The sequence below is a fragment of the Plecotus auritus genome (assembly GCF_963455305.1).
Source record: "Plecotus auritus genome assembly, chromosome: 14".
Classification (NCBI taxonomy): Eukaryota; Metazoa; Chordata; class Mammalia; order Chiroptera; family Vespertilionidae; genus Plecotus; species Plecotus auritus.
This window is the reverse complement of record NC_137780.1, coordinates 9,852,256-9,867,172: the sequence shown is the minus strand read 5'-3', so window position 1 is coordinate 9,867,172 and position 14,917 is coordinate 9,852,256. Positions and strand designations below refer to the sequence as shown.

At 38.4% G+C, this 14,917-nt stretch overlaps 1 protein-coding gene across 2 annotated transcripts in view; it reads right to left on the bottom strand.

Annotated features, from left to right (window-relative positions):
• GPATCH2 (G-patch domain containing 2) overlaps window positions 1–14,917 on the bottom strand; it is a 90,163-nt gene that overhangs the window by 60,245 nt on the left and 15,001 nt on the right. The window contains exon 6 of one of the 2 annotated variants that reach the window (XM_080650906.1): window positions 7,992–8,894. The exons of the other annotated variant lie outside the window; for it this stretch is intronic. Coding sequence (XP_080507032.1) covers window positions 8,751–8,894 — 144 coding nt within the window. The 3' untranslated portion in view covers window positions 7,992–8,750. Of the gene's footprint in view, window positions 1–7,991; window positions 8,895–14,917 lie in introns of those variants that run through there. 2 annotated transcript variants of the gene reach the window in all.

The window sequence follows — 14,917 nt, the reverse complement described above, 5'->3', positions numbered from 1 at the left end:
TAATTAATTCTCAGTGTCAAAACTGCTAGATGTCCTTTTCAGAATCAGCCTACCCTGGCTGTTAATTAGATTACAGAAATACGTTCGAATTACGTTAACGGCCCAATTCTGATGCTCACAGAGCAAGTTATAAGGGGAGCGCAATTAATGACTTAGCTAAATATGTTTACCTAATTATTTTGCAAAGAACATAAGGATGATTTGTAAAAATGATACTGGAAGAGGTGATTTTTAAAAGAGATGAAATACAGTCTTGACATGAATACAGGACATCTACTAAAATATGTAACACTGAAATATTTCTTACAGGGTTTCCCAAATGCTCAGAAAATGGGCAAATAAGAGAAATACAGTGACCAAGAAAAAGTCTTTTGAAAAGTAGTGTGCCTTTCGAACATATTTAAATATTCAGTTACAATGGTCTTACCTTCTCGGGGGTCCCCACTTCCCTGAGCCCCACCCCAGACCTCGCCCCAGCAGCTGCCTTGGAAATTCAGACTGAAACCAAGAAACCCGCATCCCAGCCCTGGGCAGAGCCTGGTGCTGAGCAGCTGACTGCCAAGCCCCTGAGCTCCAAGACTGTCTAAATCTGGGAAGTGCCCTTCTGATGCCCATGATGTGGAGTGACATTCAGGGACTGTTTCTAGTTTCTGGATGGCTTATCTGCCTACAGAGGGCTGGCTTGTAATTTATCAAAGTGAGGCAAAATGGTAAATGGAGTCATCGTAGACCTGAAAAGAGAGAAGGGGAAAAGCAGACATTTCTGAGCGCCCATATGAGCCATATATTACATTCATTCAACCTCTCTTCTCCCACAAGCCCTTGCGGGTAAACACTATTGCCATTTGCAAAAGGAGAAACGGAGGTACGGAAAGGCTAGGTAAATTGTCCAAAATCCCTCAATCAGAAAATGGCAGGTCCAATCAGGATCTGAATCAGGGTCTTTTTGGCTCCAAAGAGCATGCTTATCTAGTAAACTATACAGAAAAGCACACTTCAAGATAAATTCAACGATAAGGAAAAATATGAAATTCAGTCTCACACACTCATACTTGAAATGTAAGAGGTCACTTTTAGTGCCTTTTAGTTCCTGATAAATGTACATACTGCTTTGGGAATCTGGTGAGTATATGTTTTCTCTAGGCCTGAGGAGTGATTTGGGCCTGTGGTGACATTGGCACTTGCAACCCTAGCATTTATAGGTTTTAAAAAAGAAACAGCTTTAAGGCTTCTTGATTCTTACAAATGAGGAACCAAACACGTAAAAGGCCTAAATGTTCTGCCCAAAGTCCCAGCGTGAGATTTCTGCCAAGCCAGCATTTGCCCTAAGATCTGACCCATGATCTACTGTTCTTTCCATTATAAAATACTGGGTCCCCCACCCCAGTTCTGGAAAAGGCTGTAACTGTTAGTTATCATAAGAACATTGTACGACTATGAGAATGTCATTAAAATCCTCTCAAATATTAGCACACATTCAATCTCACCTTAAATAGAAAAGCCATTGTATGCGTTTATACCAGTTTTGTTTTTAAAAAAATAAACAAATGGCTACAAGGAAAAGACAAAGTTAGGTGAGCTTATTTAAGCAAAGTAAAATTTGGATTTATTGGTAAAAATTCCAGGTGGCTCAGATTTAAAATATATCTGATGTAAAAGATCAATACATCATGACATGAGAAAACTGTTACTGATTCTTTATGTGCCTCCAATTTGATTGCTTCGGCCTCCAAACAAATAAATGGAAGTTCCAGAAACCTATTAGTATGATAATAAAGGTTGCTCCTGGAAGTGTACAATCTCTGTGATTGGAGGAGAGCCAACAAACAAACAAACAAACAAACAAACATCCCTGTTAAGATGTGCTCTATATTTCAATAAAAGATCATTTGAATTAATTATAAAATGTAAAATTGTAAAGAATTTCAGAATAATCAGATTGCCTTTGGTTTCTCTATATATCTCTACAGAAATCCATTTCTATCCATCTTAAAGGCTAACAGCTCCTATCTTTTAACCCATTGTTCCTATTTTGGTTTATGTTTTTATTCAGTATTTCAATTTTTTAACATCCAAACCTAATGAGCTTCTGGTTATTATCATCTATTACTACCCAAAACACAGGGAGTACGGTGCGTTCTTTTATAGATAAAAAAATAGTACAGCTGGTAGGAATATGTTTATTAATCAAGTAGAGAAAATAGAAATATATAAAAATATATAGGTAACACATAGATAAACACATACACACACATATACACATTCATATAACATACTTCAACATCTGAAATGCTTTTGCCTGTATTCTATATCTCCCATCCACCTAAAATCAAAGTAGCGTAATAATTTTAAAGAGCATTTTCATATTACGAATACATATTGTTCCTGTCACAGTAATGAAATAAAATTAGAACAGTGATGACAAACCAGCTGGTAATAACTCAATAATCTATTTAAAGTGAAAGTATTCTTTCCTAGTACTTAGTACCACAAAATCACTCATATTTCATGAACACAGATGATATAAAATACTGATTGCAAAACAAAAATCGGTAAGAGTCATATATATATATATATATCCATGCAAATGGGGTTCCCGGATTTTTATATATTCCATTTACTCAGTTGAGGCCAGACACATAATTCAGATGCAGAACTCTACCCCTGTGAACTAAATGAATTCTGTTATAATGGAGAGATGAGACTCGAAAAAATTGCTTACAATTGCACAGACAGGTGACAAAGAGAGCTAAGTCTAAATTAAGATGTTGGCTATGAGGTTTCCAATAGGACCTTGACATGATTGTTGACCTACTCATGACATGATCACACCAGGACGGATTTGGAATTCTATTAGTATTACCAGAGGAAAAAAAGTCAAGGAGTCATCAAGAAAACAAATCTATATCTTCTACTCCATCAGCCAATTACTGTTGTTAAAGTGGAATTAGATGGGTATTGACAATGCGAAGGGGATAAGGATTAAGCAGATGACTGAATATATCGCAAGAGTGGTGATCAGAGCTTGGTTGTTTTAGCGCTGTTTTGTTTTATGCTGCACACCGTTTTTAAAAATTCTAAAATAGAAATGTGCAAAGAAGATTAATTACTATTAATATCATGCCTGAGAAGATACAAATAATATATTTGCTAACTGGATAATGCACACATATTTTCACATAACGTACTACTTTACACAAGTATATATTCAACAGCTTAGCAGAGATTTAATAGAAATTTGCACCTGTCTATAAATAATGTTCCCCTGGAAGCTTAAATAAAATGTTTTTTTAATTGTCAATATTTTAAGGCAGAAAATTTCCCAACTGCATTTTGGAAACTATATCTTCTCTTAAAAAGTAAAATAATAAAACTCGACTGATCACGACACTAAAACACTTCTGTTGCTCAAGGAGGCAGTATGATGATGTAGCTGAGATCATGACCTCTGACTTTAGAGAGACCTGCTTTCAAGGCTGGGCTCTGCCATTTGATGTAGTTCCATGACCTTGAAGAAATTACTTAACCTATGTCTTAATTTCCCAATCTATAGAACGGAGATATAATACCCACGCCATATGGTTATTGTGAGGAGTAAACGAGAATGCTTGTGGAAGAAACTTAGCATAGTATTCAATTATTAGTTTTTGTGGTTATAAAATATTAGTGCTATATTTCTATTGAAGTGAGCCAGATATTTTGTCTACAGATAAAACTCTGTTTTGTTTCATGGTGATTTGGAGGTACTAAGTGGCCAAAGTCAAGGACCCCATAAAAGTACCAGTTATCAATGCCCAGGTACTACATAAAAGCTGGTTTTACTTTACACTACAGCCCCACTCTGCCCAGAAACAAAAAAATAATTACAAAGCATCAGGCAGATTTAATTGAACAGTGGAAGAATTACCATCATGACACAATACCATCAAGACACAAAAAATAGAAATATTTCCTCCGTAGCTTGATTAGTTCACTAAATCCTGGTTAAAGTTTCTGGTACCATTTTTTGCCATTTTCTTCTTATATCCAAGTTTCATCCATTTACACAATGACTGTGTTTCACTAATTGAAAACCCCTGTCACCTTCCTCTGATCACACAATTCACATATTTTGATATTAAGTATATTCATCAGAGCTTTTGTCTTTTAAAGTCAACTTTAGATAATAAATAACAGACATGAGTATATATATGCCGGTCTAAAATATCTACATGAAATTACAATCTACTGAGAAAGTCAATGAACTTGGATTGGCATCACCTGGGGCTACTAATTTCTGTGTTCTGAGTGTATGAATGTAGAATGAGTGATCCTCTCATCCATCCTATGTACATGATAACTGATACTCTGCGTTAGTCAAAATGTGCAAAGTTTTCACTTATAATAGCAAAAAGTAAGTGCTTTTTTTGTATGCACACTTGGAAATTATGGTGAATTATGCCTAAAGCTTTTAAACCCTCACAGCATTTTTTATTTCCAATAAACTGAGTTAACTTAGCTTCACAGACTGATTTTTTAAAAGGTATATATATATATTCTCCTACTTAAAATTTACCAAAAAAAGGTTTATAAAGGAACATGACTTAGTTTTGTGATTCAAATAAAATTCAAACAATAACATATTTTATAATATACAAGAAAACTAAAAATACATTGTTTTGAAAAACAGTAGCAAAGGATGCCAAGAATGTAATAAGTAGTGACAAGGTTTCCAATGGCAATTCATTCAAGAGAAAAAAGTCACTAAGAGATATGAAAATGTGTTATTGAAATTGTAGTGCTATTTTCAAAGTAAAATTCTAATCAGCAATAGAAAAGCAGAAAGATGCCCAAACACAGACAAGAAAACAGCTCGAGCAAATCTAATAAATTTAACTCACCCTGCCAGATCTTTTCAACTTATTGAAAAATTCACTTGACTTAATATTGACACAGAGACGTGTAAATCAATACAATCAGAATGAAAGATATATTTTAATTTAAAAATGTTCAGACTGCAGCTGTAAAATCTATGCACCCAGCCCATAAAAATCATCGAGGGTTTGAATGTTGAGACATAATATTGGGGCTAGCCAACATTTAAAGGGGAATGCCAAATACTAAATTTTCAGCATAAATTTTTTTTTATTTTTTCATGGTACTTGTAAGGCAGTCTTTACAAAATTTACTGAAATATATTTCTCAGCACTACATACTAGTAACCTGAATTTCACTGAGAATCCATCAAAGCCTGCAACCAGGGCACCACCTACCTGCTGTTTATAAAAAGTCCTATTTTTATATACAACTAACAAGCTAGTGTGATCTTCCCAAATACAATGAGAAAAAGAAATGCAGGTACCCCCTAATCTCAGTGCCTTCCCATGCAGTGGAGAGCCTCAATGGCACTATCCAACATGGTAGCCACCAGCCATATGTGGTATTAAATTAAGATGTATGCCAAGTATAAAAATCCACAAAAAACCTTAAGTACAAAAAAAGTGTACAATATCTCAATCATTTTTGCTACAAAATAAGTTTACTATTACATACACATTTTCAAGGTATCCTATCTAATAAAAGAGTAATATGCAGATTGACCATCACTCCAACACACAAGATGGCTGCCCCCATGTGGTCAAAGATCCTGCCCCCATGTGGACACAAGATGGCCACCACAAGATGGCCAGCAGGGGAGGGCCGTTGGGAGGGACCAGGCCTGCAAGGGAGGGCAGTTGGGGGCGATCAGGCCAGCAGGGGAGGGCAGTTAGGGGTGACCAGGCCTGCAGGGGAGGGCAGTTAGGGGAAAACAGGCTGGCAGGGGAGCAGTTAGGCATCAGTCAGGCTGGCAGGGGAGTGGTTAGGGGGTGATCAGGCTGGCAGGCAGAAGCAGTTAGGGGCAATCAGGAAGCAGGCAGGTGAGCAGTTGGGAGCCAGCAGTCCTGGATTGTGAGAGTGATGTCCGACTGCCCGTTTAGGCCCGATCCCACTGGGGGTCCCAGATTGGAGAGGGTGCAGGCTGGGCTGAGGGACACACACCCCCATGCACGAATTTCGTGCACCGGGCCTCTAGTCTATATAATAAAAGCCTAAGTGACGGTTACGGCGGATCGACCAGAACAACCAGTTGCTATGATGCTCACTGACCACCAGGGGGCAGACACTCAATGCAGGAGCTGCCCCAGGTGGTCAGTGCACTCCCACAGGGGGAAAGCTGCTCAGCCAGAAGCCAGGCTCACGGCTGGCGAGTGCAGCGGTGGTGGCGGGAGCCTCTCCCACCTCTGCGGCAGCGCTAAGGAGCAGCGAGCAGGCGGGTGGTAAGAAGCAAGGGGTCCCAGACTGCAAGAGGGCACAGCCTGGGCTGAGGGACCACCCCGCCCCCACAGTGTACGAATTTCGTGCACCGGGCCTCTAGTAAACCCAGAAGTAACCAAGGGTTTCATCTGGCCATCACAGTATCTTCTGATGTTTTAAATTTGAATGCCTGCAGGTAGGGAATGCCTTCTCTAATTTACAGCTACATCCCCAACACCAAGCTACTTTCTATCTCTCTCTCTCTCTCTCTCTTTCACACACACACACACAAACACACACACACACACACACACACGCACACACACACATTATCAGCTTGGCCCTGAAGGCATTTGAACTTTGAGTTCCTGAAGCAAATGAGCACTAACAGTTCCTTTACAATTCACAAGTCCTAGTGCATACCTTAGTCCACCTTATCCTTTCCTGTCCCTGCTTTAGGGATGAGGAAACAAGCTCAGTGAGTGACTGCTCCAAGGTCACACAGCTGGGAAGTCATGGCTTTGTGGCCAGCTGCTCTGACTTCCAGTCCTGAGCCTTTTGCTTGCACAACACTAGGAGAGGCTAAAGCAGGGTTCTGGGAGGAGTGCAGTGATGGGAGCGAGGCCTTCGGGCCTGGAAGTTTTCACATAAGGGTTTAACTGAGATGCATGTTGATGAATGGACAAGGTTTCCACAGACTGACATGAAGGGTGGTGTTTCAAAAGGTGAAGATCGTGGGGACCATGGGGCAGAGGCTGGGAGACGCCAGGCACCCTCAGGATGCACTGACCAGCAAGAGTCAGACCACGAGGAAGGAAGTGGCAAGACCTGGAGCAGGAAGAAAGGGTTCAATCTTCTCTGGTGAACCAAGCGAGGGCACCAATAGACAAAGGTAGAGGTCAAGAGGGTGACGAGAATCACATTAGAAGAATCGATGACGGTGCGAAAGGAAGTAGAGAGAGGAAGACTGAACGAGGAGAGTCAGGTTGTCAATGGCTTATAGCACTGGCGGGGGAGGGGATATGTAGATTACTAACTGATCTCCTTAAAAATACCCATTTGGATTGAAAAATAGTAAACTTGACCTGGCAACCCCTAAAACTAGTTAAAAATATTAACAAAGATTCAGTCTCTAGAATGAGTTAACATTCAACTAGAAAGATTAGCGAGGCAGGGGCGACAGACAGACACACTGGACCGGGAATCGGCAGAGTGACCCAGCCTCAGCCTCTAGGTATGTCAGTTACTCGTCTTGTCAGAACCTTCATTTCCTCCTTGGAAAGGTGGGTATGACAAGCCTGTTGTCCTTCCCAAAACTGAACACTGCCAGACCAAGGTGACAACGGTGATATTACAGTTATTGTTAAAATTCCTCCTAACAGCCTGGCCAGGGTGGCTCAGTGGTTGAGAGTTGACCTATGACCCAGGAGGTCATAGTTGGATGCCCAGATTGTGGGCTCAGTCCCCATTGTGGGGTGTGCAGGAGGCAGCTGATCAATTATTCTCATCATTGATGTTTCTATCTCTCTCTCCCTCTCCCTTCCTCTCTGAAATCAATAAAAATATATTTTTTAAAAAGTCCTCCTGACAGGAATAGAGAAAAATCATAAACACTTAAGCAATAAATTGACTGTATCATTAACGAATGTTTACAAAACCACTAGAGGAATACCTCTAAAACGCTTTATCAGTATTTTAAAAGAAAGGCGTAAGCATGTGGTTGATCATTTCTTATTTATTTAAGAGCATGATTTGATTTACTTTCATAGTCAATGTGATAGGAAAACCAAATTAGAAAGTACACATAAGTCAGAGATTGTTTTTAACATTTTTACAGCTAGCTAAATTTATTAAAGCCTATAATGTGTTAATATAGAAATTAATTTGCTAAGTACAAATGAGTAATATACTTTATATTAAAGAATCCATAGATCAAAAAAATTAATAAGTTCAGTTTCATAAAAAGAAACACTATTTTTAGATGAACAAGTAAGATCCGTAATTCATGTCTGATCTTTGCCTTAGAAAACATCTGTTTTCTTCACTGAGCAGTTACCCCAATTAATGAATTCCATATTGGCTATTCTAGCTATATAAATTGCCCTTTTTAACTGCTAAATTAATCATATGGCATTATATATTAGCAGCAACACAAATTTGCCCATGAGTTACAGATTTGATTCAAATTAATGCCACCTTCATTTCTAACAGCATCCATTCTGAAAATCAATCTTAGAATTTGAGTTGCTATAATATAAAAAGTATAGACTTAAAACCAAGTCTTAGAAGGTGTTGACTGCAAACGCATTTTTATTAAATTTGTGGGAAAGTAAACTGATTTTTACGTTCTTTTCTTAAAAGCATAGTAGAGGTGGAGATGGGAAAAAAAAAATACCACTGTGGAATAAGAAAGATATAAAATGAAAATGACAAGAGTCAGTGCTCATCATACAATACTTGAAAAATGTACTTTAATTCTAATGATCATAACTAAGAACCAGGACAGAGAAATCCTCATGTGTGATGTATTTAACTAAAAAATAATTACTGCATTCCATATCATGGTGTGCGGTGAAAAGCCAAGCTGGTTTCACACTTAGGATACATTTGAAGAGAACAACCTGAAAATGTACAGAGAGAGATTTAAAAATTAACAGTGTAGCTGGAGATTAATAAGGGAAAGACCTGTGTGGAAGACAGAATGGAATGGAATATTTGTGTTTCCTTTGAATGTCACTATCAACAGAAAATAAAAGCAGGCTCCCAACAGGATCGATAGCGGATCCTAATTCAAATGAGTACTTACCCTTCCTTGTAACAAGCACATGAAATGATGGCGCTACCCATGTATCTCTGGCAATAATCACCTAACAGCCTCCTAAGTGCTTGTTTTATGAATCCGGCCCTTTCTCAAGAAGGGACGCCGAAAAGTCTTTTAAGCTCCTTCTGAAAAGAATTGACTGGATTGCACTTAAGTTCAAGGGTATTAAAATGTACAGAGGAGAGTGAAAAAGGTGCTCGGTTATAGATTTCAACTTCTTAACTAGAAGACTGACTCAAAATAGATTTTCTAATTTACAATGAATCAAGAGAGAAAACATTCGACCATAGCGAAAGTGGCGCAAATGTATCAAAAACCAAATGAATAAACATTTGAGGAGATTTATTATTAGGAATTGCAATAAATTTCGGAAAGATGAATTGATTTTAGTTAAAAGGTATAACTGACAATTTATTGGGCGGGAAGATGCATTATTTTCCAATTGTTATCCATCTCCAGTAAAACTGATTTGTGTCCTATTGTATTTTATGGAAAAGGAGAGAGCAACTTTCAGGGATTTAGATTAAATGTAGTAATCATAACCAGGCACTGTGAACTATATATCTACTATTAAAGAAGATTTTTGACATTTAATTCTGTAGCAATATTTTGGCTCTGTACCACTCTTCCTAAATCCAATTCCTGCTCCAGTTGGCAGACTTCCCCCTTTTAATTTTATGAGGCTTAAAGTAGCGTTTAACCACCCATGCGGTAAATAATGCCGGATTAGAAATATTTAGTGTTTTGTTTCCCTTTCAAGAGTGGTAATCCATCAAATCCAAAAATGTTCTCTAAAATTTTTCTATATTTTTGGCAACCTCTAATATATGATATCATAAAAACTATAAAATTAAATAAAATGCATTACATAGCCAGAATAGATGGGCTTTTCTAAAGAATGGCATTAACCTAAAAGGGCAGGTAAAAATTACTTTGAATCGGAAACATAAGAGTCCTTATTGAGAAACAGACCAAAAAAACAAAACGGATTAAAACATGATACTTGATTAGACTCTTTTAATTTTATTCCTTCCGGTAACAGATCTTAGTAAGTGTGCAAATAAATTTCTAAGCAGTTTAACCATTTAATATCCACTGAAATCACATACTATTGCAAGGCAAAAAATTAGAGTTATGCAGGAAAACAAGTATTGAACATCTGAATATACTCGGTACTTGGCTAAGTGCTCCATGAATGTAAAAATAAAGTTTAAGTTTAGTACCTCATGTATGCACACTTGCTCTCAACAAACAAATTTAACTCGTAATTTTTTCATAAAGGGAGGCACAAAACATAATGAACTGATTAACCTACTGAAGTTAATATTTCTAACTATAATTCTGATTAATTGTAAAACATTTTGCTATTTACATGTGAGCTTAGGAAAACTGTAATTAAAAAGTATATTGTTAGTAAATCAAAATAAATACCAGAAAACGGACTTCAAACAAAATCAAATTCCAATTCTTTTTAATTTTAATGTACATGAAATGTTAATTTTAGTTATTAATGAATCCCAATTATTACAATAATCACACTATAACTGCATTCAGTAGTCTGAGATACATCAAAGTAATAAAGTAAGCTGTCAAATGAATAATTACCTATATTTAATTTATAGATAAAACAAATGGCCAGAAATGAGTAAAGTCTGTAATTCACTCAAGACACATGGATGCCATACATTAATGGTTAGAACATCTAATGTCTTCACACACATTCATATCTTCATTCTCCCTTTTAACCAAGTTTATGATCACAACTGTTGTGAAAATTAGTGTAGGTCATCATACCGTCTCAATGAAGTGATTACCTACCAGAAATAAGACATGCAATCTAAAAAGATGTGTGCGTGCGTGTGTGTGTGTGTGTGCGCGCGCACACGCGTGTACAGGCCCCTTTTCAATCAAGTGCCTGCTTTGCCCTTCACAGTGCTGCGCTGTGAGCTGTGAGCTGAGAGCGATATGGGGAGACTCAGGAAGAGCGAGCGCTCATCCTGTCAGCTAGACAGCCAGCCTCTTTAGGAAGCACCCCAAGGGAAGTCAAGGCATTTCAGTAACAAACATCAGCTACAACTATGCAATACAGATGTTCATAGTGTACTAGTGACATATAGGGGGCCCCCAAAAATGTATACACACACTGTGAATAGTTATAAAAACGGTGTTTATTAAAATATATTGCATTTTCTCCCAGCCGGCGTGGCTCAGTGGTTGAGTGTCGACTATGAACCAGGAGATCTCTGTTCGATTCCTGGTCAGGGCACATGCCCAGGTTGAGGGCTCAATCCCCAGTATGGGGCATGCAGGAGGCAGCCAATCAATGATTCTCTCTCATCATTGATATATCTATCTCTCTCCCTCCCCCTCTCTCAAATCAATAAAAATATATTTAAAAAATACATTGCATTTTCAAAATTGAGCTATCAGCAGTTAAAGTGTGTACACACGTTTTGGAGACACCCCGTATATAACACATACAGTAATTTTTTGTGGAAACAGGATGACTCTGAGATTTTGTTCAATCAAGGAATGAGTTCGATTAATTTGTATTTCCTAAAAACAATCAATTCCAAAGGCTGGGCATACACCAGTGTTTTTAAGAAGCTCTATGATGAAGCAGGATTAGGAAAAAGTTGTAATATTAATGAATATTCAGCACATACCATGTGCTAGGAACCACCGGTATGACATGTTCTTGGGGTTACTGGATAAACATGAACAGAGAAATAACAGTATCAAATAGGAAGGTTACCCATGCATGAGTTCAAAAGAGGCAGGGAGGGTAGGTGTGATGTGATCTCAGAAGATGTGTGAAGAGCCAGGGAAGGTTTTGAAGAAAAGGTACAGAACTTGAACTGCTCCAGGAAAGAGCTGAATCGCACAGTAGAAAGAGGTTGTGCACCATTGTGAGCAAAGGTACAGGACGAAGGACTATGGCTGAATACGGGACCGCTGCAGGAGGCATAGTAAGCTTATGAGTAACTACTCCAGGGCAGCTCAGATGGAACTGGAAAGAAGGGGCTCATATGACAGATCAGGAAGGAAACAGGACTCAGAGTGCCGGAGGACAGAGAACACAGACAACTAAAATGAGAAGTGAAGAGTGGACATCCTCCTAGGATCAGTGCTTCCCTTCACAAATATGTCTCTTTTCTCGCTCCCTTTCCCAATTAATTTTTACTAACCAAACTGGAAGGTACCAGAGGACAAAGACACATCTTACTCAGTTTGTGTTCCCAGCTCTTCCCACACCGAAATAATCATTACCTGTGTATAGTACAACTGACCCGAGAAATCTATGGCTGAAAACACAGTTAAGCAGGACATCAAGTTTCTAAGTCACCTTCATCCCCCCACAAGATGATGTAAAATACTCTGTTAAAATAATTTCTTCTAAAACATTAGAAGAGTCTATCAGAGATATATGTAAACTAGAAGGCTGATGCACAAAGATTCGTGCAAGAATAGGCCTTCCTTCCCCTGGCTGCCAGCACTGCCTTCACTCCGGCTAGAGCCACCTTTCCACCTGCGCTCTGGCCAGAGCCACCTTCCGCCTCTCGCCTTGTCACATCAATTTGCATATTCCCTCCTTATTGGCTGTGGGTGCTGCCATCTTTGTCATGGAGTTACAGTAAATTTGCATATTCCATCTTTATTAGATAGGATGACATGGAATGAGATGAAATCTTAGTAATACTGTATCATTTTTAAAGATTATTTCTAGATTACCTATACCAAAATCTCTACACATCTGTAAGACCTCAAAAAGACCAAGTACATGCTATTAACTATTCCTACAATAATACTGCAACTTAAAGAGAAACACACCTACAAGTTCAGCACTGTATTGACCTGGAACACTATAATGGTGAATTGTCTATCACGAATTGTCAGACTTAAATGGGAAGTTCTAAGAAAAAGATGCCATATATAATACTGTTATATAGCACAAGTCATCACTTCTTTGGTATATAAAGAAATCATCAAATTTCTACCTTACTCCACTAAACAGGGGTCAATATTTTAGACAATTGAGACTTAACAAAAGCTTTACAAGTTTTATTGGCTTACAATATGTATAAATACCTGTTGGCATGTGTCTCTGGTTTGTCATGACAGACAGACAACAGACATCTGGTTGGCATTCGCTACCTGTAGCGCAGGGAACCCCTTTCATTTACGGCTTCATTGTGAATTCTGTTGTTCAAATTGACCTTCAGCTGGAGGATTTGCAGGTGACTTCCATATAGAAAGCACTTGTTAAATACTATTTGGAAGTATTCTACCCATCATTGATTTTGAACTTTTCTGATATTAGCTATCTGACAGAACTGAAGGCAAATTAGAAGACTGAGTTTATAGACCATCAGAAGAATTCCATCAGCAACATAAAAGGCAGAAAAGCTGAGATGAGTCTCCGAAAAAAGTGAAATGTTTGCAGCATTCCCATTTCCTCTATTTTGATGGGGGGAAAAAGAAAAAGAATGTGGCCTCTAGCAATGTCAGGGGGTGGTCCCTTTAAGACAAAAAAAGGAAAAGAGGTCTTCAGTATCCACCAGTGGACTCAAATGGTGACCATCAGCAGTCTTAATAAAAACAGCGTTTTAGAACATATTTCAGAGGTTTCTTAGGATACAAAATGTTTTTAAATAAGCATAATCTTCATTAGAAGTATTTTCTAAAAACCCTCAAATGTTTGCACATTCAATGGTTTTAAAGAGATTCATTAAAAAGTCCATAGATTATTTCCTAAAAAAAAAAAAAAAATCTTGCCCTAACCGGTTTGGCTCAGTGGATAGAGCGTCAGCCTGCAGACTGAAGGGTCCCAGGTTCGATTCCGGTCAAGGGCATGTACCTTGGTTGTGGGCACATCCACAGTAGGGGGTGTGCAGGAGGCAGCTGATCGATGTCTCTTTCTCAACCGATGTTTCTAACTCTATCCCTCTCCCATCCTCTCTGTAAAAAAATCAATAAAATATATTTTTAAAAAATCTTAAAATAAGCCTTTTCCTGACTAATAACCTAAGAATTTGCATGCAAATACTAAAGTGAAAAACAATAGAAGAAAGAAATCATGGCATTTCATGCATTTTAAAAAATAATAAAGTCCTGACCGGTGTGGCTCAGCTGGTTGAGCTTACTTGCACCGAAAGGTCACTGGTTCGATTCCCAGTCAGGACACATGCCCAGGTTGCAGGTTTGATCCCTGATCTGGGTGCTTACTGGAGGCGGCCAATTGGTGTTTCTCTCTTATATCCATGTTTCTCTTTCTCTCTTCCTTTCCCTTCCTCTTTCTCTAAAATCTCTTTTTAAAAAACATACTAAAGTAATTTTAAAAAAATGTAATAGAAAGACTGGTTGCCCTGTACAATATTTAAGTAGCCACAAAAACAGAACGACTGATACAATATTATAATGTTAATTGCAGAACATACATGATGATTAAATGTAAAAGGGAAAACCAAAACAGTATATAAATATTTGGCACCTGCCTTCTTGCTTTAGCTCTGATGTTATAAACAAATGGCCTTTTTGTGGTTTATTTGGTGCCATGTTTTTCACACTTTGGGGCTTTTCTTTTTTATCCTCACCCAAGAATATTTTTTTCCACTGCTTTTCAGAGAGAGTAGAAGGGACAAAGGGAGCGAGAGAAACATCGATGTTAGAGCGACACATCAACTGGTTGCCTGCCACAGGAGGCCCAACTGGGGCGGGGAGCGAACCCAGGTACGTGCCCTCAACCAGGAATCACACCCCAGGCCCCTCCGTGCAGTCCGATACTCTAACCACTTAGCTACTGGCCAGGGCACGTCTGTACTT